We start from the raw sequence: 27,190 nt of genomic DNA on the forward strand, positions 1-27,190 counted from the left end.
TATTGTATCTTTTTTTAAGAAAAAAAATCCACAAAATACACAGTGCAGATGTATGATGCAGCAAAAGGAAGAAAAACCAAACCAAACCCAAGCACTGTGTTGAAGCCCCCTGATTTTAGAATGTAGATAACTGAATAGAGCTTTGATGAAATTGGCTAGCTTCTCCTTTTTACATCCATTTATGGGACCATCTGTCAGCTGAAAGCAAGATCGGATTGGCTAGGGAAACTAAAGGAGGCGTTGCAACATCAGGTGCTATTGAAATTAGCTTCTGCCAGATTGACAATGTTAATGATTTGGTGACCTCTACAACAACAGAGACCAGATTTCTGAACTGCTGCTTGTGTCTAGTAATTAAGGGCCAGTTTAAGAACATCACACATGCATGGATTTTACTCACACCTCCCCCCCCGCAACTCTCTCTCTCTCTCTCTCTCTCTCACAGACACACACACACAGGGGCAGTTCAGGCCACACCTAGAATTTCCAACACACTGATATACAAGTGTTACACCCCAGTCATGCTTTAATAACTGCATCCTCTCACCTCTTCCATCCACGGCTCTGAAGTCTAGGCTATTTTAACCACCTTATTTTTCTTGACAGTTGCTTTCCAGAAAAATGCATATTTAATGATTTGCCTCTAGGCTTAAAAGATATGACAAAAACACTTTAATGTGCATTTTAACTATATTTATTCATAGTTGCTATAATTTTTATCTTTACGTATTTCTTGAATCCCTGTCCATAATAAAGGATGTCCACATATAGGTATAGTTCTATACATATTTTATAAACTGGATTTCAAAATCACTAGGTATTTCTTAAGACAAAAATTTAGACAGCGTGCTCAAATAGAAAATGATTTTTTATTAAGTTGTACAACTGCTCTATTCTGATTTAAGACAATGGATAGTAATGATTTACTACACTATACACGAAACTGTTTTATGCTATGGCTAGAATTGGACGCTGATTTACTACTTCCATCTGACAAAATAACAAAACTCCAATTACAACCATGTTTCAGAGTCTTCACAGTTCAAACATTTAGTGAAAATTGTTTTGATTGGGACACTTTTAATTTTTATTTGTAATAAGAAGATACCCCTCCCCCAACTGTATTTATTATTGACATGTTTGGTTCAAGCAACCTAGGCTATAAACTATAAGGTGGTCAAACCAAGTTGGAGTAACAATTTTACACAAAAAGTATGCTGTCCTTGTTCTGTGTACTACTAAACATACTTCGCACACCATCTGAAGTTGACAAATATATTTTCAAGTCATTTATAATTGATGTGTTTGTCAGTTTCTGCTGCATTAAAACATAACATTGTGTAAAACTGGCATGGGCCACAATATACGATCATCTTCCACTGAAACCAAAATATTACTGAACAAACCAACAAACATAACCATAATGAAAATACCACAATGAAAACAGAGAAAAGCTAGGTTTAGAAGAAAATCAAGTCAAATCAAGAAAATCAACCCACAGAAAAATTTAATGCAACATCTGTGAACTGTTTAAGCAACTGGAAGCTCCCCTTTTGCATTTGGATTTGACTGTTCTTTAGAACAAACTTAACAGAGATTCAGCTAAACAGTTTCAAAACTGAAAACATCAATAAGTATGACAGTAAATTCAAGGACATGCTGATGACGCATCCCAACTGTAACACAATGTATTAATTGAAAAAGTTCCATTTATAATGCTAATTTTGAATTAATGTCTCGTTGGGGGTTAACCAAAATTACACAAGGAATGAAGAAATCTTTTATCCATCCTTTCTCCTGTCTCAACACACTTCATTAGGCACTGTTTAATGATTCTGGACATCAAAAAGATTCAGTTCTTTGTCTTAAAAAAACCCAACAATTGCAGATACTACTACAAATTAGCTGTCTTGCCAATCTAAAAATCCACACATTCTGTAGATTATGCACCCACATGCAAAACTGCACAAGGAAAATGCTGAAGAGAATTGTAAAAAAAGAAAGAAAAAAGAAATAAAGCAAAGAAAAGACAAAAGACAAACACACAAATGTCCACAGAGGCCTCTCTCTAAAGACAAAGGCAGAATACTATTGTTTTTTTTGGAGGGGGGATCACTATTATCAGATTTCCAATAGGACCATTCATCTTTCAGGGTGGGGGGCTGACTACTGCATCACCAGCAGTGACAAAATTTGTAAAGCATCAAAATTTTCTAAAAGTCTCTCAACCATCAACCGGAGGGCTCCAAGTAAAGGTGTTATTTTCATGCAACAACCTCCATCTCCCCCTCCCCCCAAAACTTGACTCAAAATACAGCTAATCTATTTTCAAAATGAAGCCATAGGACTGTTGTTTTTTCCCCCCTCCCTCTTCTTCCTTACCATAAATGAGCAGTTTCTTGACTCATTAATGACAGTTTCCCTTAAAAGAAGTGATCTCATAGCACTGTGTCCCTCTCCACCACGCATACATCCCAAAGGTTGCGGGTATCTTAGCATCAGAAACCGCTAGCAAGCTCTCTCATACAGAGCCCAGATGGACTATACTTGAAGCCAATTCAGCGTTAATAACTACCTACTCTGTGCAGTTAAGAAGCCTTACGTGGCATAATGTCCTAGGCAACAGCAGCTGATTAAAACCACAAATAAAAAGACAATCCTGCTATCCAAAATGATTAAAGGGGATGTAGTTAAAAAAATAAAATGAAGGAAGATTCCCCCCCCCCGACTTTTCATTTGAATCTCTTTCTTTGAGGATGGAATCTTTCCTAAGCATATGGAGAAGAAGAAAAACAGAATACTGCCCAGAAGATGTGACAAAATATTACCTCATTATTTAACAAAGCAGCACTAAGCGTCCTGGTGATTTCAAACATCTTGCCACAGATTTTGGTTTTAGAGAAACAGAAAGAGAATCCTTTGCAAATCCAGTTCTATTTGCACAGGGGACGTCAATTTTCCTGCACACAATAATGTTTTCTCCCTAGAGTTAGCACATTAAAACATCTAGTCAGTGAGCTGCATTTTCCCTCTTAGCATACGGAGTAGACTCACTCCTGTAACATGTACTGCTCTCTTTGCTAGAATAGCCTGCTGCCCCAAACATGGTTGTTTCTTAAACTATTCTTTAAAGTAACAGTTCGCTTTCTAACCGCCAGGTGGGCAGTGTGGAATGATTCAAAACGAACATCTTGAGATTGCTGGCTGAATAGCTTGTAGCTGTGATACTTCATACGCAGAAAATGTGAAGTGTCATAAGAGACTAAGGTGTAGCTTGCATTCTTTTAGCTTCTGTCTTGTCAAATACATGAATCATGCAACTCTCAGAAAAAAATATTTAAGAGATTAAAAAAATTATGAACAGGCCTTTTTCCCTTCTAAGAAAACAAGCCATCATAAATGGAAAATCTTGAACATTTAGTAAAACAAGTCATTCAACTTTAGCTCTGTCTGCTCCTCTAATATCTGTGTCATTCTATAATAATCCTATTTAAACCAAATTCTAGTTATTTGGATTAAAGTTTGGATGAACAACCCCCACTGCAAAACTGATAATGATTATAGAAAACCTGAGCATCCAAGCTTTTTTATGCCACTTGCAAGTTCTTCCTTGACATTTGTAGCCCTCATGTCTGAAACAGATAGCTGAAGATTAAAGTCTATTAATTTAAGAATCGAATAAAAAGAATTCCATGTTCATGTATTTGTTCAGCTCATGATTTCTAAGCAAAATCAAAAAGAATCAATTTCAGTAGTTGGGGGAAAATATTACCTCTCTGAGCAACTGCAAAGCCCTATTTAGAGATCTGTGTTCAGATCTGGGCATAACAGTTCAAGGAGACTGTAGCCAAGATGCAAAAGACTACAGGAATGCTACATTATTAATAATAAGCATGACATTATTAAGATTATTATGATAAGATTGTCATATTACATTATTATCATTATTACCATGAAGAAGAAGATTAAGAAGAAACATCACGGCACTTTACAAAGTATAAGAGAACAGGACCTTGCCCCAAGGAGCTTAAAGTCTAAAACTTGACACAGGGAAGACAACAGACAGAAGGAAGGGAGATGGAGGAAAAAAGTGTATACATTCAACTGAATGCACTTGGCCTCAATTTCTGTAGGGTATGGGAATAAGAGGGTGTGCCAAAGGTTTCACTAAAAAGGTGAGTCTTGGAAAGTAATGTGATGTGCAAGGCATCAAAATATAGATCAGAGGCATGACTAAGTCCATATTTGCTGGCAAACAGAACTGTACCTGATTCCTACACAATCCATGGGAAGAGCGTTTCTGTGTCCAGTGAATGATTGCAGGATCGGGAGGGGGGAGGGCTGGCCAAATAATCCACCATAAATAATCTGTTCTGGTACTTCCTGAATACTGAGTTACATTGCCTGGTATGTCTAAACCCCCAGTTAGGGCAAGACAGCCCTCTCAACTCTACCATGTCAGGGGTTTCCATACCTATTCAGCAAGGCACTGCCAACAAGTAGGCTTGAAGAATGCAAAGTATATTAAAGAGTAAATGCAGAATATTTGCAAGCTGCAAATTCTCTGGTGGGTTTTCAAAAATAACAACAACAGAAAGATCATTATGAGAATATGGAAAATAAGGGCAAAGTAAGAAGGTAAGTTCCTCAAAAGATGGGAGACAGAAATGAAAGTAGTAAAACGAAGTTACCACAATATCATTTCAACTTTTAGCCATAAATAATTACAGCCAAATAGCTGTTAAGCTTTGCCAGTCAAACATACATACATATTATGATTACAGTTCAACTTTGTTTAAAAAAAAATTCTGTCCAGGACAGTGAGACTTATATTAATTCAATGTTATGAACTCATTTATGAGTCAATGTGACATAGAGTCATAACACAAGATGCAATCACAAAGGCATACCCTACCCACAAGTGGTGTCAGCAAAACTGAAGGTGCCCCCAAACCAAAGGTGGAAGATGAGTGTTGTCAGCATATTATGCACAGTTCTTTATTGGTGTCCCAGTTTTCAGTACCTGTGTGGGGTTTTTTCTTAAATTTAAACAATGTAAGAGAAGTACATGCCATTGTCTTTAAATTTTCACAAGTATTTAAATACAAATATCTATATAACATAACATTTTAATCACATTAAGGGCACAATCCTATGTACATGTTTAGGCAGAAAAAAGACCTACAACTTCAGCATTCCCCACCCAGCCATGCTGGGAATGGTAGAACTTTTTTCTATCTAAACATGCATAGGACTGCACTCAAGGTATACTTATTCCCCCCCCCCCCCCGGCCAAATATTTCAGGTCATATATTTATGGTGCATTGTGATAAAAAATTAATATGGGGTGCTTTTTTTTTTTTTAGCTCTGTTTACTAAATACAAGTAAAGCAAACATCGTAAATTAGATCACTCGCTCGATCATCTGAAAATTTTCTAATGCAAAATGAAAATGTTACGATGCAAATTAGCCCAATTTTCCAGAAAATTTTCCAGAAAACCCACATCACTAAGAACGAACTGACAAAATATACCAGAACTACAATTTAATCCAAATTACAGAGCAATCCTATGGTCACTGACAGAGCGTCCAAGGGACCATACGATATTTGGGATTCCCACTCTTAATGCTGTAGACATCCTTACAACCTTGGGAAGTGGAATGTGACATTGGATCCGTCCCCCTGCAGCCGTCGCAGAAAGTCCCCTACTGGCTCCTTTCTGAAGTTGCAACAGTGACCTCAGATGACCCCACAGAGGTTGAAAAGAGGGCGTTCCGGTGGGCGAGGAATAGGGGGAGAGGAGTTTTACACGCAGCCAAACTGAAAACTTTCCCTTCTCTCAAAGTAGACTGTAAAATTTTAACAGGTTTGTTGCTGGCTGCTCAGAATGTTCATGAACATTCCATGCCATCACATCAGCTTAGCCAATTGTATGAAACTTTTTATTACTACAAATGTAATAAATATAGACAATGAAACCACCACACGCACCCACCACTTAAACCCTATTCAGGCATTCTGAAAACTACTTACTTTCACATGTGATCAGGCAGCGGGGAAGTGCTGCTTAGCGCCCCCCCCGTGCTGCCTCCCCAACATCCACACATAAAGCCCATGCACATTGGCCTCAACATGAGCTCAAACCCCCATGCTATTGAAAAAACATGTTCTACATCACACACACATTTAAAGAACTCCATCATATGTTCCCAGTCCTCATTTTTCTAAGTTAAATAGCCCAAAACATATTAGACTTTCCTCATAAGGAAGGTGCCCCAATCCCTTAATCTTTTTGATTGCCATATTTTCCAAACCATTCTCAGATCTACAATGTCTTTTTTGAGACTGGCAACCAGAACTGCACACAGTATCCCAGATGTGGATGCACTATGGATTTCTACAAAGTCAGTAACTTTCCTAGTAATTCCTACATGGGATTTGTCTTCTTCACTGCCAAAGCACACTAATGGCATACTTCTAAGCATATTAACTCCGAAGTAAGTCCTGCTGAAGGCCAAACTAAACATTTGGCTAATCACACTAGTATAGCTACACGCGATAGCTTTATTTACCTTCATGTAAGCATATGTGGCCCCAACTCCTATTGGGATCATGGCATTCCAGGACGATGGTTAAACACCCCTTCCCAACACCCCTATTTTCCCCCTGAAATTGGACTAGATGGATCCTTGGTCTGATCCAGCAGTGTTCTTCTTATATTCAATAGAGTCAATGGATCCAAATAAGGGCACTGATTGCCTACCGAAAGGTAAATATCTATCTCACATACTACACTGCTACACTATGAATGATTGCCAAACATTTAATTTGGTCCTGAGTTAAATGTGCTTTACTAGGAAGTGCATTTGGAACTGCACTGTTGGAGAGAAAATACATATGATGTTAGTCCTATATTTAAACAAGCATGCTTAACCTGGCCACTTTTATTTTAGAGAAAAAGCAGTTACAGGGCCCTGATCCAGGACATGTTCCCGATACAGGTCTGAGACTGCTTTTTCTCCAAATAAAAGCAGCCAGGCTTAAGCATACTTCTTTAAAAATGTGCCTAATGTCATATGTAATTCAGTCGCAAGTCAATGTTGTTATTTGAGGTATCCACCATGACCCCAAGATCTTTTTCCTGGTTAGTCATTGCAGATCGTTTCGTGGTCAGTCGTTGCCCATCGGTATATATGTGGGGTTCTTTGCCTTAATGTGCATCATTTTGCACTTGCATTTTACACTGAAACCCTTTTGCCATTTTCTGTCCAGTTCACCAAGGTCTGCTTGGAACTCCAGCCATCTGTTTGTGTTTTCATTTTCCTGAACCATTTGGTGTCTGCAGACTTGGCTAGCTTGCTGCTCACTCCTCATTCCAGATCATTTATAAATAAATTAAATAATACTGGTCACAATATAGACTGTTGGGGTACCCAGTGTTGTTCCTAGACAGTGTTGAATTAGAAATTTTTCTGCAAAATTTTCCAATGCAAATTGCATTCATTTGCATATGGTCATTTGCATAGGGAAATTCTCTGTTGTACTGGAAAATTTTCCAATGCAAATTCAGTTAATTTACACAGGGTCATTTGTACAGAAAAAAATCCAGCTTGCATTGGAAAATGTTATGATGTAATGGAGAGATCTAATTTAACATGTTTATTTTACTTGTATTTAGCAAACGAATCTAAAAATAAGTACCCATGTTATTTTTTGTCCCAATACACCATACATATTTGACCTGAAATATTTGAGGGGGGGGGGGAAGAAAGCACACTTACTGTGTTTTAAATGATATAATATGATGACATTTTATTGGAATACTTCTAATAATTTAAAGACAATAGCACGTACTTCCCTTACATTATTTAAATTTAAGATAAAGCACACAGAGGTACTGAAAACTGTAGACACACTAATTAATTTTAGCAACCGAAAGAAATGTGCATGATATGCTGACAGCCACTCATCTATTTTGACTGTGTTCAACTTTCTTCCACTAATATTGTTGAGGCACCTTCAGTTTTGCTGTCACTATTTATTAGTCCCATTTCACTCTGAGACCTATATGTATTCTCGCACATACTTGCTAAGGATAATCACCTGAAAAACATTAATTACAACTCTGAAACTGCCAAGCCTGCCTAATATTATATTTGCAATTGGCAAACACTCATTTTTACTAATGTATGGAACTTATAAAATGGAAAAATAAAGTACTGGAAAAAATGCCCGCTCCACATCACTGGGGAGACCCAATTAATTACATTCCTTCATTATGAAAACTGCCCATTTATGCCAACCTGCTACTTTCTACTCCTAGGAGAATAGGCAACACAATGGCAAATGGGATTCAATCTTTAACAAGCTACTAATCCGTAACAGGACGCCCTCTAATTCAGAAGACTCTGGCGAGGGATTTTATTTAAAAAAAAAAAACTATTTTGAAATCCAGGTATACAAGTATATAACTTGGAAGTCCAAGAATACGAAGTATTGGAATGCTAGACCCAATTGTGATAACGGAAGAACAGCTCTACTAACGTTATCCAAGTGCAAAATTGTTTTATTTATGAGACATACCCTCACCTGATCCTACTACAGACAAGCTAAATATTTTCCAACTGAAATAAGAATATTGATCCCAATCATTTTCTGTTTCTTCATGTAAACCACATACTGTCTGGTATTACTATTTATCCCACATTCACATTTAAAATAAATATGCATATTCTTCCCAGGGAATAAAGACACCTGCACTTCTGCTTCAATTTGGTCTCTCTGTTCATGTCTTGAACATTAATTTTAAGACAACACATAAAAGCATAATTATTGTAGTTAATGAAATACTCATGGCTTCCTGGTTTGGACATTAATGTATTTAAAGAGTCTGGATGCACTGATGGAAATTTCACAATTTTTATTATCCTGTTTGTTAAGTCAAATGGTAAAGGGAGAGTGGAGGTGGGCAGTAATAAAACACATTTTTAAAAAACTGAACTCATATCCTGCCCAGACAATCAAAGCCAATCAATATCAAATCTCTGATAAGCCACCATATGCTATACTGCAGAGAAAAACGTGACTGGAACAGAACTTTAACAAAACAGCAGCCTTCTTATTTTCAATCTGTTCGTAAGAACGTAAGAACAGCGGTGCTAGATCAGACCAAAAGTCTACCTAGTTCAGCATTCCGTTCAACCAGATGCCTGTGGGAAGCCGACAAATAGGATATGAGTGCAATAGCGCCCTCCCACTCATGTCCCCCAACAACTGGTATTGAGAGGCATACTGCCTCTGACACTGGAGGACATATACAGCCATCATGACTAGTAGCCAGTAATAGCTTTATTATTCATGAATTTGCCAATTCCCTTTTAAAGCCACCCAAGTTAGCGGCCATCCCTACATCTTGTGGTAGTGAATTCCATAGTTTAACTATGTGCTGTGTAAATAAATACTTTGTATCTGTCCTCAATCACCCGCCACTCATCTTCACTGGGTGACCCAGGTTCTTCCAGTATTATTTCTCAATGTTACACACCTCTATCACGTTTGTCATTCCTTAACTTGACTTTTTCTAGTTAAAAAAAAAGTAACCTTACCTCATAGGAGAGTCGCTCCAGAACCTTTATCATTTTGGTTGCCTTTTCTGCACCTTCTCAAGCTCTTTTTGAGTTGTGGTAAACAGAACTACACTATTTATTTACCTTGCTCTTCAGGCAAAAAAGGCTCTCAAAGTGTGGTCACACCATAAATTTGTGGCAGTATGATATTGTCAGCTTTATTTCCTTTCCTAATGATCTCCAACATGGAATTTACCCTTTACACAGCAGTCACACACTGGGTCAATGCTTTCATTGAGCTTTTCACCACAACACCAAGATCCCTTTCCTGGTCATCATCAGATCAAACCCCATCAATGTGTATGTAAAGTTAGGATTTTTTGCCCCAATACCCAAACTTGCTTACATTCAACTGCATTGCCATTTTAATGCCCATTTTCCTGGTTTGGAGAAATCCTTTTTGAGCTCTTCACAATCCTTTTGTTTTTACCATCCTGAATAATTTGAGGTCACCACTAAACTTGACCATCTCACTGCTCACCCCCAACTCAAGATAATTTAGGAATATGATCGAAAGCACTAGTCTCATACCAATCCTTGGGGGACCTCACTGTTAACATCCCTCCACTGAGAGAACTATTCATTTCTTCCCAATCTCTACACAAGAACTTTCATGCGCAAGGAATGAATACTGGCTTGAATCCAATGGTGTCCTTCCACCAGCAGAACAGAAAACACTGGCTGAAGGGATTTTCCTTTTCCCCTGCATGCATCCCAAATCTGCTATGGAGGGTTGGAGGACCTTCCAGAGCAGATTTGGAGGGGCAGGGTGCAGGGGAAGGGGGGGAGATCTTCTCATGCGACATGATTTAAGCCACTGTCACAAGATTTTCTCAAGATGAATTCAAATGTTACAGTGACCCAACCCCCACAGTTCCAACACCTGATTGGTTCTTCAGTGTGAAGCAGTTCAGCCACCATCACTTATACTGCTTCAAAATATGTGTGAAATTGAATGTACATAAACAGATGAGCGTACAATGAATGATTGTGGCAAATGTCCTATTACACTGAACGAAAAAAAATATTTATGCCAAGCTAATGTGAAAACAGTAGTCTATTTAAATGATGCATTTAAGCGAGAAGGATCTTGGAATTGTTGTCGATCACAAGCTGAATATGAGCCAACAATGTGATGTGGCTGCAAAAAAGGCCAATGCTCTTTTGGGCTGCATTCATAGAAGCATAGCTTCCAAATCCTGGGAAGTACTAGTTCCCCTCTACTTAGCACTGATTAGGCCTCATCTGGAGTATTGTGGCCAGTTCTGGGCACCACATTTTAAGAAAGATGCAGACAAACTAGAGAGGGTTCAGAGGAGGGCAACAAAGATGATCAGGAGACTGGAAACAAAGCCCTATGAAGAGAGACTGAAAGAACTGGGCATGTTTAGCCTTGAGAAGAGAAGACTGAGAGGAGATATGATAGCGCTGTTCAAGGACTTGAAAGGTTGTCACAGAGAGGAAGGCCAGCATCTCTTTTCAATCACCCCAGAGTGCAGGACACGGAATAATGGGCTCAAGTTACAGGAAGCCAGATTCCGGCTGAACATCAGGAAAAACTTCCTGACTGTTAGAGCAATACGACAATGGAACCAATGACCTAGGGAGGTGGTGAGCTCTCCCACACTGGAGGCATTCAAGACAAGGCTGGACAGCCATCTGTCGGGGATGCTCTGACTTGGATTCCTGCATTGAGCAGGGGGTTGGACTCAATGGCCTTGGAGGCCCCTTCCAACCCTACTATTCTATGATTCTGTCTCCAGTCTCATCCATTTCTAAGGATCTACTGAAAACTAAGCAAACCATTTAGAAACAACAAAATTTTGTATCAACCACATTTTTTTCCTACATGTGTAAGAAGTACTACAGAACACTATTCTCAGGTAGTCTTCTGGAAGAGATAAATCTTTAAAAAGACAGTGAGGCATTAACACTACACTCACCACACAATCAGAACTTCCAAGCATTAAGTTTTTACTTCCTCTCACTGAAATATTTCCACTCTAAATCTCATAGAATCAATGAGACTCACATTCATGCAAGAAGGCACATGACTGCAATGGAAGTCTCTTCCAATATGCCTGACAAGGATGAGCCTTAACACACCCGGCAGAGATACCATTTTGTCAGTAGAGAGGGAGTGTTCTGTAATTTTCTTTTATTATTAAATTTTTGTTATCCCATCTTGAATAACAACATTCCAAGGCAGCTTACATCAAAATAATAATTATGCTACAATTCACAGAGCTATCCTATGACCCCTAGTCAGCATCTGGGATGCTATAAGATGGTGCAGATTTCCACCTGCGCGCCCATATACAGAGCTATGAGTGTGGAAGAGATCCAATTGTGGATTTTCCTCCTCTATTCCCACCTGCTATGGAAAGCTCCATGGTGGCTCCTCTTTCCAAGCTCGCAATAGTGGCCTCAGAAGAGGAAGGGGAGAATGGAAAGGGGGAGTGCTGATGGTCGGGGAGAGGGGAGGCCTGGATCCATTCAATCAAAGAGCCTCTCAGTCACCCATCCCTCCCACCAAGAGGTAAATCAGTTGGTCTGTCTAGCTGTAAATATTCTTTATGGTGGAACAAGAGGTGTTTTCACCTTTGTTGTTCCACCTGCTCTGCCTGGCTCTTGCTGGCATGGCTTTGGATGCGTGGAGGGCTCCAGTCCCAGAGCTCTCTGTCTAAGGGAGGCTGGATGATGTCAAGGAGGCGGGAGGCTGGATGATGTCAAGGAGACTTCCCAAAGCCCTGTCCCCTCACATGACATCAGCAGCAGCACTACCCCACCCACTTTTTCCCCCATGCAAAGGAGGCACAGCTCTCGCTTTGACTCTTCTGCATGGAAAGCAACTCAGCTGGCGCTTGCAGGAGCTGGCTTCTGCAAACACTGGCCAAGTCAAGAGAGAACCTGGGGAATCCTCTCCCCCAAAGGGCAGGGCTTGGGGAAGGCAGGGAGTGGGGCCCGCAAGGGGTGCTCAATCCTCTGCAGGGGGATGGGGCCCCAGTGCAGGCCAGATTAAGGCCATGGGCCAGAGGTTGCCCTCCGCTGATTAAAGATCGGATATTGCATAAGATTGCACTCGAAAATATCAAATACACTTAAAATGCATCAATATAAAAACTATATACAAAATCCTTTTAAAAAATAATTACAGAATACAAACATTTTCAGGGCATGTTTAAAAGTGGCAAAGAGGAGGCTTGGCAGACCGATATTCTATAGTTCCCTTTTCCCCATGCCATTTCACCTATAGTTCCCATGAGATTTTTCTCATCTCACTCCCACGATGAGAAAAAAATGAATACTTGCTAATTTACAAGCTAAAAAGTTTTCAAACTTTGAACTGAATTTTCTAGAAACTTAGACAATTAGCATTTTTTAATTGCAGAAAAGCTAGCAACTAACTTAAAATAGCAGCACAGAAATCTATACTGCCACATGCTACTAACTTCCATTTGAACATTTCCACGGCTGAAATAGATTTATGTTTTTTTCTGGCAATTTTCCTCACGTTTTATAGGGATTCTTCAATGCAACAACAAGCACTTTCTCTTAATAGTATCACTGCATGCTTTGTTACCTGTATCTAGAGACACCCTGTTCTGCTCAGATAAAACTTAATTGTTCTTCTGACATTGAACAATAAGGGACCTTTAAACTCACCTAATAAACTAGAAGCGTTTATTTTTGGCATTGTTTCAGACTGAAAACAATGGCACTAGAAGGCCCCATTACGACACTACAGCAGATTAAAAGCCACTTTTATTTTAAAAATATCCTGCCAATTTATAACAATGCCAATATTGATGATATAAAATTGTATTTCATTAAAATTGTATGTGCAATCTTAAGCACACTTTTCTGGGACTAAGCCCCCGTGAATACAATGAAACTTATTTCTGAATAGATATTAGCACTGTGCTGCCACAAGATCATTTTCTTTGAAGCAGATCTTTTACAATGTTTTTATTACGTCTCATAGCTCTATAAAATAAAGGAAAAACTTGAAATGGACATTTTTAAAGAGTTTCTCACAATAGTATTCCAGCAAAATTCCTTTTCTATAGCTCTTAAATTCATTTCTACAGCTCCTATCCTGGTGTAAACCTAAAGAACTGACCACACACACACCGCCTAGTGAGTCTAGCTCTAGTAAACTTCTAATGCAGATTTGCATTGAGAAAAATACTACATTATAATTGTAATGATGGCAAAGTATGTGGGTTAATTATTTCCTAAGGGGTGCAATCCTGAAGCAACAGCTCCAGAAAAAGAGGTTTGAAGAAGGGGCCATTTGAAAACAAATTATGGCCAACTGCAGGTGGTGGTGCAGGGATATTATTGCTCTGTCACTTGGCAGTTATGGGGTGCCACAGGATTCTATTTTATCCCTCATGCTGTTTAATATCTACATGAAACTGCTGGGGGAGGATATCTGGAGATAAAGACTGAGGTGTCACCAATATACAAATGATACCCAGCTCTTTATTTCCCTTTCATCAAATCCATTTGAGGTAGCAGGTGTTCTGAATCAGTGCCTGGGTGCAGGAATGGACTGGATAAGGACCAATAAACAGACTCAACCAGAAGAGTCAGAGATAGCGTAAGTGGGTGCTTCTGCCCAGGCAAGTCATATTCAACCTGCTGCACTTCCCCTAAAGGATCAGGTTCATAGTTTGGGAGTGCTTTGTGATCCAGCATCGTCACTAGAGGCATAGGTGTCCTTGATGGCACCTATATCAGCTTATGGTGATATACCAACTACAACCCTATCTGGATACATTTGGATTACTGTCACACGTTATATGCCTTTAAAAATGGTCTGGAAGCTTCAGTTTGTCCAAAATAGGGCAGCAAGACTGTTAACAGGGACTGGTCCATTTGATCATATTACAGCAGTGTGTGATCTGCACTGGCTGCCAGTCTGCTTCCAGGCCCAATATAAATGTGGCATTAACCTACAAAGCCCTAAATTACTTGGGTCCAGATTACTTGAAGGATCATCTCGTTCCATATATACCTGCCTGGACCCTAAGATCATCCTCAGAGGCTTTCTACTCACCATGAATGAGGAAAGGCGGGTGGCTACTAAGGAGCAGGTCTTTTCAGTGGTGGCACTCGGGTTGTGGAATGCCCTCCCCAGAGAGGCTTGCTGGTTGCCTACTTTGTGCTCTTTCTGAAGCTAGGTGGAGACCTTTTTATTTTCCTGGGATTTTTCTTCCTTCAGAAACTGCAATCTTTGTATTGCTGCAGACTTTTACCATGGTTTTTACTTCTGGCTTTGTTCTTTTTGAAATATACTTTTTATTATGTTTTACTATACTATTGCATGTCATGGTTTTAAGTTCCATTTTGTGAACTACCCAGAGAGCTTCAGCTACTGGGCAGTATAGAAATGTAATAAATAAAAATAAAGTAAATGTTTTCAGCCCCCGCAGGGGGCTAACCTTGATGAGCAGCAGCAGCCGCAGAATTTGTGCGTGTTCTTTTTTTTCTGCAAATGGGAGTCTCATATAAAGGTCTTCCAGAGGGATTGGGGCTGTTCACATCACATGACAGCCCACCGTGGTTATTTAATTCACAGTGAGGCTGCAGCACACGCAGCCACCATTTTGAATACGCAACTCTTGCTTGGAGGTTGCCATGTCGTGTGAACACGGTGAGAGGGGGTTATACAAGGGTTAAACAACCCCCCCATAACCCATAGTCTGTTCTAGGGTTATGGGAAGGTTGTCTAAGCCTCGCATAAGCCATGCTCACCAGATTCATATGACACGACAACCCCTGAGCAAGGTTTGCATATTCAACCAGCTCATTATAGGTTAAATAAGCTTCACGTCTTCCAAACCCAGTCACTGAGAGAGAAAATGGCACCCCACAATAACACACATATGCTACCACCATCACCATTTATCAAGGTAACCGCCCGCCAGAGGCTGAAAAGATTAAGAATTTCTCCTCCCACAACCTGAAAATTACTTCCATTTTCTTTGTCCTTTTCTCCTCATCTTTCTAATTTTTTTGGAGAAAAAATATTTGAAAAGCATTCTAGCATAGCTCTAGTAAACAACCCATAGTTCCTTGAAATAGGAAACTGGTTTGTTTAAAAACTGGAAGCAAGTGTTTCTGAGCTCCTCACCCACCACGCAAAAGGGGGGAGGAGAAAGAGCTTGTTCAAATCCTGGGAAGCCATGGTTTTCCAGTATGTCTGAAAAAGGCAAGCCACTAAGTATTCCAATACCAAACAGTGCAGCCAGTCAAGTGTTGAAAAAGCACAGTGCAGAAAGCCAGTGGTAGCAAGCTGCAAGATAAGTCAACAGGTGGCTTTTGAGCAACGATAGAGTCTCAAGAGTGGGTCCCCTTAAATAAGCAAAAATTCTCAAATGAATCAGTCCAGAAATCCATTAAATGCTGAAACTATTTTTCTAGATAAGGTCATAATCACCAGAATAATGATTTCTAGTTTATTTTCTTTTGATGGGAATTCTCTGAGAATCAACGCATCCAATACTGACCTCTCTGTTTTCCAAAGTTGTTATTTTGCTAAAGAACAGTTATGTGTTCTAATCAACCCAAATCATAATTCTGCTCCCTACAGCAAGATAAAAATTTTTGCACATAAGCATACACACACAACTGAAATTACTAGATTAATAAATTTAATAATAAAAATAATAGAGCTGTAAACCACCATAATATGCTGGTCCCAGAGTCAACCTAAAATTAATTTCTCCCAATAGAAGTAGCAATGAACAAACAACCCAGTTATTACTGTCCTTCACCTTGTGCTACCACCTCCAGGGGAGGACAGATATGCTATCATATACAATGAAATGTCCACCCTTCCAAGAAAACTGAGATTTCTGGCATGTTAGCAGGTTCTCTTAATTCTGAACCCTCCTTCTAAAGTGAGATATACATAGTTGCATGTAAATTGTTTTGTCTACAAAATATAATTAACTTTGGAAGATGAAATCTAGATAGCTAGACGGCCACAGGATACGTGGTTTTCCAGGAACTGACCTTGGAGCTCGCACTCCAAGGCTGGTTCTTGGAGAACTGACTTCCCCCCTCTCCATGCTGCCTCGCAGGCAGTGCGGAACAGCCCCGTGCTTCGCGCTCAGAAGAGGAGTGCAGAGTGGCCAAAATGGGGCGTTCCGGGGCAGAAAAGGCGGAAATGCCGGTATGACACATCCCATGTGTCATCCGGCAGCCTCCTCCCCTGCTCTGCCTTCCCACAGCTAGACAGCCAAAATCGGCTGTCTAGCCACAAACGCAGGGCAGAGGAAGCACAGAGGAAACAATCCCCTCCGTGCTTCTCCTGCCCTGCATTGGATAGGCAGTCGCCCCTGAGTTTGGAGGCGGCCGCATATTCCCATAGGATTGCGCCCTAAGTGTGTCTTATTTTATTTTTCTAATGAAATGTTTCTGTTCAGCTACTTTTGGTTATTGGGAGAAAAAACTGAGTAATTTATACTGAACATAAAAGAACATGGCATACTTTGTTTAGTTTTGTTTACTAAATAAGTCAAGCAAACATGACAAATCAGACCTCAATTTAATTAGTGTAAAACTGTGTTAGTATTGTATTTGCTCCCTGTTCTTCATTTTTTAATTCTATTTTTAATTATTCCAGAATGTTTTCAGAATCAAAATTTTCTGCAAAACCTACAATACTGTGAAGAGGTGTGCCTCAGTTTAAGAGACAGATGCAAAGTCCCCTGAAAATAATATCTCAAATGTTGTCTGTGATCAATGCTCATAAAAAGGATGCAACTGCAAAGAGTGCATACTCAAACTCTTGATTACAGTACCATGTTAACAAATCTCCAATCTTTTAAAAGAATTTACAAAGAAAACAACAGAAGCTATTATATAACAATCTTTATGGCATGTTTTAAAACCTATACATGAATTCACCTGTTTATACAGCAATATTTTAAAGTTCATTATTCCAAAATAATATTGTGAATTTTTAGAATGCTGGTCTAAAACCCGGAATTATTCCAAAATTAACTAAGACATAGAGCTCGTTAACACCTAACAATTGGGAATGAACAACTGTGAATCATGCCTCACCACCAACAATCCATATCCATTCTACTGGGTCATAACTATTTCTTATAGCTGATGGGTTGCAATCACATAGGAGCATACAATGAAGAGAAATAAATCTAAGTCTGAATAGAGTTTCAGACATAATGGAGGTTCTACTAACTACGCTCCTTTATCATTTCTTCATACTTCCAATCAAATTTACTTCTAGAAAAGTGTCTGACAGGAGAATAGCATTCATTCATTTTTACTCATTCATACATACGTAGGCACTTTCATACAAAGAGAAGCCTGCGAAAGAAACAAGAATAACTCAATACCATTTAATTCTATTTTTAAACACGAAATATTCATTTAGGATCTCTCCATCTAGGTGTCACAGGCTAGGGTAGGTCACAAAACATCTGCTTGTTGAGCTAGCATCTGTTTGCACCTGGACACAACTAAGAGATGACTATTTGTCTACATAATTCCCCAAAGGGGGGGTGGTCATTTGGGGAAACCCAGAGCTGAAAACTACAGTAGTATTAGTATTATTTTAAGCAGCAGTTTAAACATTATGTTAAATAGCAGTATTTTAAAATGAGACCAAACATAAGCCAGACCACAATCATCAGCAAAACTAAACTTTTCATTGAAAAACTGGTAAGAACATCTTCAAATTTGGAAAATGATTTGAGTACGGACTCAATCTTCTATCTAAAAAAGTGTTATTTTAGGATCCAAGCAACTTTGTTGGTTTTTTAAAAAGCCCTTGGATATATACCATTTATTATATTATGGTTTGCTAGTGGTAAACTTTTGGAGCTGGTGCAAATGTAATGCGTACTGTCCCTGAATCATAATTAAGGGATCAGGGTATGAGCTTCAGGTTCACATGCTTGTTCACCCAGCCCCTCCCATTTTCTGCCCGAATTATCCCTAATTACCTTAATCATGATTTGTCATTATATCTACACAAGTGTAAACTATTGTTCATGCTCACTAGAGTGAGCTCGTAATCCAGGATTTTTAACCAGCCCCACACTGTGTTTTCAAATCCTGAATTATACTCACATCCTGATTAGATTTAACTATGGTTAACCAATAAGAAAACCACAGTAAAGGACAAAGGGGAAGAAAAATGGGTGTCAGTGGGAGGGGAGAGAAGGGCTTATGGTGAAAACATGGAATCCCATGGTTCAATCTCATAGATATGGTTAAGGAACAGGAAGTATTACATCTGCAATATAGCCTGTGGATCTGGGGGAATAATTCTTCAAAATATAAATATTCTGAAATATACAGAAGTAACATGCCTACATTCATGTTTAAATTTGCTTGAATGACATATTTTGTCATCACACTTCTCAACAGCTTTCTTTTCAAATTCATTAACAACCCTCCTATTCAGAATACAACCTTTTATTATGTCTTATCTGTATTACTATTATGATTTTTAAAAATAAGACATGCTGTACAGCTGCACACTTTCTTCAGGAAGAGTCTAAGAAACATGACACAACCAGCAATCTTTTCATCTTTTAAAAGAAAACTGCAAAATATTTCACACAGCTTTGAGATGAGGGTAAGCAATCCAGAAGACTGCAAGTTTGTCTATGAGCAGCAAGGATACTAAAGCTGTTATCAGAGATGATATTCTGAAGGCTTCCATCCTTACATGATCTAAATTCAGAGGTTGTAATCCCAGGGTTATCATGAAGTAACACCTGTCTGTATACAGAAAGGTGTTTCAGCAACACTGCCTCTAACTCTCTCAGGTCACTGATTTCACATTTTATAAGCAGGTATTCATTAAAATGCTAGGGAAAGTGGAAGGCAAAAGGAAGAGGGGCCAACCAAGTGCAAGGTGGATGGATGATATTCTGGAGGTGACGGACTCGACTTTGGGGGAGCTGGGGGTGGCGACGGCTGACAGGAAGCACTGGCGTGGGCTGGTCCATGAAGTCACGAAGAGCCGGAAGCGACTGACCGAATAAATAACAAGTCATTAAAAACATGTTCTGTGCACATTTATACCCAATCATAACACATGTCACAGATCTTACTCTATAAGTACCATGTGGAAGTACAAGGTATATTGTGCATACCCTGTGGAAGCAAGCACCAGGTTTCTTTAGTATATGGAAGAACACGTAGGGTTGTACCCAATGTTACTCCTACTTAGAAGGAGATCTATTGAAATGAATGTGGCTTAAGTTAGACTAACATGGATACAATCCATAGACATGTAGCCATGCCATATGTTACAAGGGGAAAGGGGGCACACAAATTCTTTTAAAGTTTAAATGCTTCCACTTTTAAACTGTGAACTGGCTTTCAGTTTCACTTACACACCATGCCCCAGTAATGAACCCTACACTATTTAACTAGGGACTGGGCTGAGTTATGTGCCCACCACATACAAGCAAGAACAGCAGCTTCCAAAAGGGGTGGAAGCATTTCTAAATCCAGGACATAACTGCTTTCTAGCAGGTTCTACATCTGCTTCAGAAATAAAGGGAGGCCTCCAGGACAGAAAGTGTTTTTGTGTCTCTCCCCCCACCCCACCTGGAGGCCTCGGAACATGCACAGTGGGGGTACAGTATAGTTCCTGTCTCACATATGTGTCATTATATAGGAAACTACAGTTTCTTCTAGGATTTTCCGCATAAGTCCTACATGGATTTGTTTTTTGCCTGATTCTTTCCGGGTCTTCCAAGGGAATGTTGGATTAGACAGACCTTGGTCCAATTCAGAAAGGTAGTTCTTATGTTCTTAGGTTATCATGAAGCTTCTCAGTCAATCTAATTTAATCCATTTAAGTCTGTGCCTTTTCCTCCACTGCATCTTAAGATTCTGACCATGCAGATTTCATGACTGCGTGGAAGCAGTCATCAACTCATCCCCCAAATCCTGCTTTTTGAAACATGTTGCCTGATAGAGAGATCTGAAGATCTCAAAAGCGTATTTGGTCCTAATAAACATATTGCCTGACAGTGGATTTTATATTACATTTACAAAATAATCCTTTATACAGTTTGTGTGAGGCTTTTTTTCCCAATTGGCTTTGCACTTAAGTTTATCAATAACATTTTTCTATGCCTTTTGTAAATGCGGGGTGGTGGGGAGAAGAGGCAACTTTCAAGTAAGTCTTCTTGGGAAATTGTCAATTGCTCTCTGATAGGTTTGCTGCTTTTTCACGGACATAATCTCAGTATCTGAAAATGTGAAATTGTTCCTGTCACAGCATCAACATGCTGGGATGAGCTCCACCTGTTGACTTCTGCCTGATATACAGCTGGTAAAGGCACTGAGGAAATGTTCATAAATATCAGCCCTGAATATTAGTATCTTTAAAGTGTACTTTAGTACTTTAAAGTGTTCAAAGCATTCAATAAAACAGAGAGGAGGACCATGTAAGCCGCCTTGGGTTCCTTGCAGGAAGAAAAAAGGATGGATATAAATGTAATAATAAAAACAACAACAACACAACAAATATACATTCAGTGAGGTTGCAATCCTATGCATATGTACCTAGAAGTCCCACTGAACTTAACAGGACTTATTTCACAGTAGACACACATGGGATTGCATTGTTAACCTTTCAAGAGCTCTGTAATGTAGGTCAACATTATAATCCCCATTTTGCAGATGGAAAGCTGTGGGATTGATACTACGATTTGTTGAAGGCCACCTAAAGAGCAACTGGAGGTGTGGGTTCAACCAGGGCATTCCTAGCTCAAATTCTTAGCCATTACACAGCGCCAATTCTCATTAGCCACCCCAATTAAAAAAAACCCTTCAGAGGCCACTGCGCTTTTGAACAAGGCTAAGGGAGGATAGGAAGGGGGCGGGGCAACAACAGAGAGACCATGGAAACGTAGGTAGCAATCTTGAGATTCGAACTGTTCAAGAACAACACCAGTCTTAAAAGGGGGAATATTGTTACCCAATATAATTGTAGACAGGGAGGGCAGTAGAAGGACTTCCCACAATGACAAATTTGAAATGACATTTGAATTTAGCAAAATAAGTATGTTCATACTTGAAATAAACTGTATGCATGGGTTTCAGAGTAGAATGTCTGAACTTCCCTCAGGGACTGGGAAGCAATAATCTATTAAGACTGCAATCCTAAACACACTTCTATGGAATAAGCCCCACTGGACATATTATTGCAGAATAAACATTCTATCATTTTAAAGCACGCTTAGTGGGAACAGTGAGGAATTCTTGTTGAGCTCAGTGGGATTTAGGGCACAACCCTATGCAAGACAGTAAAGTCCTACAACTCCCTACATTCTCCAGCTAGCCAGGGTCAGCCCTGGTTAGTACTTGGATGGGAGACAGCCTGGGAATCAGGCTTCCTGCACTGAGCAAGGGGATGGTCTTGTAGGCCCCTTCCAACCCCATGATTCTATGATCTTTCTGTCTAAACCTGTATAGATCGTGCTTTTAGGATGCAATCCTATGGAGATTTAGACAGAAAAACATTCTACAGCTCCCAGCATTCCCTAGCTGGGAGTTGTAGGACTTTTTTCTGTCTAAAGAAGCATAGGATTGCCCCTGGAGGAAGCAATGCTATCAGAATAGGCAGCCACCCCTGAATTTGGAGGTGACTATCTATCCAATGCAAGGAGGGCATAGTGTGGAGGAGATTGTCTCCTCCATGTTCCGGCCACCCTGCATTCGCTTCTAGATGGCTGATTTCGGCTATCTAGCCACAGGACCTCAGAGCCGGGGGGGGGGGGGGGAGGTGAGGCCAGACGATGCCCAGGAAGCATTGTACCAGCACTTCCATGCTCTCCACCCCTGGGAACACCCCCTTTTGCCCTGGTCTGCACTCCTCTTACGAGCCCTGGGACATTCCAATCTACCAAGGTAGCAGGAGCGGTTCTCCAGGAACTGACTTTGCAGCATGGGCTTGGAGGTTGGTTCCCGGAAACTGACCAATCCTATGGCCATCTAGCTGCTGTCTAGTGGCCACAGGATTGCACCTTCCATCTCTTTAGTGACTTGACTCAGACCGTGTCTCCACAACAAAGGAAGGAGAAGCGAATGGAGGAGTATCGGATTTTTTTAAAAGGAATCAGCTTTGCTGTGCTTTGGTCTGTGCAGGGCTCCACGAGTGAGTGCTCTGCACCAGTAAAAATCACTTCACAGAACATACTTCCTGGTGGGAGTGTGGGGTGAATGTCATCTGGCTGGCAGGGGCCATTCAACCAATAATAGAGGCTTCCCTCCTCCCGCTCTCCCCCCTCCTTTCTCCTGAAACTCCAGATGCACCCGCATTTCAGAAGCAAACCTCACTGAGCACAATGGAAGTTACTTCTGAGTAGACACACATATGCTTCTGCTGGGAAAGAGGTTTGGGGAAAAAAGGGATGGAAAACCAGCTCTCTTTCTAACTGCAGGATCTCTATAATGAAGGGTTGAAGTAGTTACTTCCCAAGTCAATAAACCAAGCCATGGAGAATCGCAGGCTTGCTAAAGTGCTTTTCACGTTTCAGGGAATCAGTGCTTTAAGCTGTGTATTCAATTCAGGGGATTCTCTGTAAATTCTGATGTGGGCATTCAGAAAGGAAGTCTCATTCCACACAATAGGAATTACTTCTGAGGAGACACTAATGGGTTTGTTGTGGGAAAGAGAGCAGTAAACACACAGGCTGGAAACCAGCCCCCATTGTAACCCGATGCCGCGCAGGATCCCTATAGCAAAGGGTTGAAATAGTTACTTTCTATGGCAATAAACCAAACAACAGAGAATCTGAGCCTTGAGATAGTGCTTCGCAGGACTTCGGGAATTTGGGCTTTAAACTGTGCCTTTTCAATTTAGGGGGATCTCTGTAAGTTCTGATGTAGGCATTCAGGGAAGAAGCCTCACTGACCACAATGGGAGTTACTTTTGGGTAGACACTAATTGGTTTGTAGAGGGACAGGAAACACACAGGAAACACCCCTTGACTGGGGTCACTGTGAAAGACACACCCTTGGGCAGGGCTAGCATATCAGAGGTAAACGTGGTGGGCACACAGCAACTCCACTGCGGAGAACCCAACTTGAGGAAAAGAATGAGACGTTAAGCAGTCTCAGGAAATCTGATTTTTCCCTGATAAGCTCCAGGGGGCTGCTGGATGGCCATGTCATATATCCCTAACAACCTCCAAACACAGCCAACTTGGAGTAAATCATTCATGGAGACACCCCCTCAGACTGTATGCTGAAGGAACAAATCTTACTAAGAAGCAGCTTAGGTTGCAATCCTATACATGTTTAGATGGAAAAAAAGTCCTACAAATCCCAGCATTCCCCAGCCATCATGAAGTAGTAAGTGTCACTGAGTTCAATGGAACTTACTATCAGGTAAGTGGGAGAAGGGTTACATCCTAAAATCATGATCCTTAAGGACACGATCCTATACCCACTTCCCTAGAAATAAAACCTCATTTAATTCAACAGGATTTACTTTTGATTACACACGTATGGGATTGTGCTATTAGTTAAGAGTTGTCTCCAGAAGTAAAGAAACTCGGTAGCCTGGTGGAACCCTTTGCCTCCAGATACAAGCATGAGTAAACGGTACTTTTTCAACGCATTCGCAACCCCCCCCTTTTTTTTCTAGGTATCTTATTTCCCTCTTGTCCTTTTCATTTTCGGAGAGAAAAGACATCTATCACGATGGGGGGGGGGGAAACTTGGGGAGATATCTTTTTATAAAAAAAGACGTTTGCTTTAAGTTTGGGGAGATGGCCTTGTGACACTAGTAAGACATGTACACGAGCTGACACGTCTCTGAAGTGTGGAAATAAACGCCCCTAAATGCTTTTAATCACCCCGTTTCCCTTTTGGTGGAGATCTCAGCTACGGAAAGGGGGCTGCCGCAAGCCGCAAATACCTGAGTGGAAGCGATCCGGGCTGCATTCTGATCCCGACAGAATCGGCCATGATGCACTAGGCGCGGAGGGGTGGCCGATACTTTTCCTTTCAAGCGCATTTTTACTTGGGACAACAAAGGCAACGTGCAAGGCGAAAGCGAGAGGCCAGGGATAGGAGCAGCCGGGAGGCCTCCGGCCCGCGGCAGTAACGCCCGAGCAAGACGGGCCCGCTCGTTCGAAGGCTGCAGAACTTTCCAAATGTTGGCACGTGATGAGGCCCGCCAGGGAAGGACGACGCGACGTTCTAAGCGCGCGTGACTCCGCCAATCCGAGCGCGGCACTTGGCCTGCCGAGGACGAAAAGCGGGAAAAAATAGCCCGTGCTCCCGGGGAAACGCGAGGCACAGCCGGAAGGGTTCCCTGGTGCGCTCATTTATCTCAGTGCTCGTTAGTGCTCCGAGGCGACAATCCTAAGCGTATTTACCTGACAGCAAAACCCATTGAAAGCAGCGGGTCTTACTTCTGCGTAGACGTGCATAGAACTGAGCTGTAGTGTAAATTGCTTTGGGTATTAAGGTCTCCCGACATGAGGGATGTTTGTGTGGGCTAATTTCGGAAATAAAGGAAACGGCTCTCTCAGCGTGCAACCTCCTCCGACTGGAACAGAAAGCCCTTCAGTGATAGTACGGGTGCTAAGTTATCGAGCATGCCTTGTTTCTAATCCCAGATGTATCTGTGGGGAGGTGCATAAGCATGGCCGGGGAACAGGAGACTAGAGCTGCAGTATTTGCAGTATCTGCGGTCGGAGAGCCCCCACTCCTAAAACTCCCAAACATCGCATGGCTCAGGGATTTCTCCGTCGCCGCCGCCGTTTAAATTATGTGGGTCAGTATCGAAGGTAGACTAAGGCTGCAATCCTAAACTTACTGGGGAATAAACTCCGTTGAACTCAACAGGACTTGTTTCCAAGTGAACAAGTCTAGAATTGTAATTTTTACCTTTGTATCCCATTCCTAGGGTCCTGTTGAACCCTATTGAGTTGAATAGGACCGCCAAGTAACTTGCTAACGGCGCAATCCTATGTATATTTAGATAGAAAAAAGTTCTACCATCCCAGCATGGCTGGCTGGAGAAGGCTGAGTTGGAGGGCTTTTTCTGTCTAAGCATGCATAGGATTGCGCCTTAAGAGGAAGGATGGGTAAGAATCCGGACCAATCCGGAGGTGGGGTTTTTCCCTCTGGGGAACTGTGAATACAAGCTTGTGGGGAGGAGTCCAACAGTCTATAATCGCTAACGATCTTAGTTTTCTCTCACCCGCCTGGCACATTTGGGATGCAAAAGAACGGGCCCTTGTATTTACAATAACTATAGAAAACGGACATTGTACAAGTGCAGTTCTCAATATTATTATTATTATTGAATTTATATCCTGTGTTTTCAAGGCAGCTTACAATATGTAATCAAATAATATAAAAATGGAATCACAACAATAAAAATAATAAACATAGTTTTAAGAAGTTAATCTAACGCTACTTTTTTGTCCCAAAGCTAGGACTTTTCATGTACACTGAATATCGCCTAACCTTCTGTTAAGGGTCTGTTCACACTTGCCCCCAGATTTTTCGAAATAAGCAACAACCTGACTGGAAGCAATTCATCAGTCCCCTGAAAAGTGCTGTTCGCCAGGGGGAGGGAGATAGCATGCCCTTTACATCTACACAAGTATACAAAACAGTTACATGCATCTGCTGAAGTATATGTATCTGATGAAGTGGTATAATAAATATTTATCTTATAATAAGTCTTTAAGGTAGCACAAGACTCTTTGTTGTTTATGGTAGTTATTTAATCAGTGGAACTATTTAATTGGTGAAAGTATTGTTAATTTATTTTTTCCATAGAATTTTCTTTATGTTCATGTACACTGGGTGAAATAACCATATATGCAAAGCACCATGAACTATTGTGGCATTGTAGTTGTGTCAGCATTTCTTTAATGAGAGGAAACACGAAAATTATAAAAATCATTTAGTGACTTCCTTGCAGCCAGATTTTACAACTGATGATGAGGAAGTAAATCCTATTTATTTGAATGGAATTTACTTTGCCATGACTGTGCATACAGCCTTAGCCTAAGCTCCCTGTTACTTCAGCCCTAAACACATACTGAATAAGATAATAATTCTTTAACCTTTGCAAATCTTTATCATCCACCTACACTGTTGTCACCCTTGTAGTCCTGTGCTAATGTATTTATAGCACTCCTTTTACTTGAAATTATGATTGTCTAAACATCTTTATTATCTTGGTCAATATGGATAGCTGAGATTATTCTACAATGTTTCAAGTCTTAAATTCAGAAATGTAGTTAATTATATGTGGAGTGTATGTACCAGTTCTAAGTTTCTACTCTGTGTATTCATTTTAGTGGGATTTCTAACACAAAGCGAAAATACCCTAGCACTCAGTCATTAAGCTATTGAACATGTATACAGGTAACTTCAACACTGATCTGATCCGCATGTGTGGGATTATGTGGCAGTACTGACACTTGATTCTGTTCATTGACTTTCACACCATTTTGTATTGTCATTGAAACGAAGGAAGGTACTAAAAACATTGTTCCTCCCTATGTCCTATACTTGAAC

At 40.5% G+C, this 27,190-nt stretch overlaps 1 protein-coding gene across 1 annotated transcript in view; it reads right to left on the reverse strand.

Moving 5' to 3' along the window:
- ELAVL4 (ELAV like RNA binding protein 4) overlaps positions 1-24,894 on the reverse strand; it is a 127,619-nt gene extending 102,725 nt beyond the window's left edge. Inside the window, exon 1 of the mRNA XM_084848267.1 lies at positions 24,564-24,894. Coding sequence (XP_084704393.1) covers positions 24,564-24,662 — 99 coding nt within the window. The 5' untranslated portion in view covers positions 24,663-24,894. The remainder of the gene's footprint in view (positions 1-24,563) is intronic.
- Positions 24,895-27,190: the final 2,296 nt, after the last annotated feature.

Source organism: Heloderma suspectum, chromosome 4 (assembly GCF_057233095.1).
Source record: "Heloderma suspectum isolate Gila_16-S chromosome 4, 16-S_ref, whole genome shotgun sequence".
NCBI lineage: Eukaryota > Metazoa > Chordata > Lepidosauria > Squamata > Helodermatidae > Heloderma > Heloderma suspectum.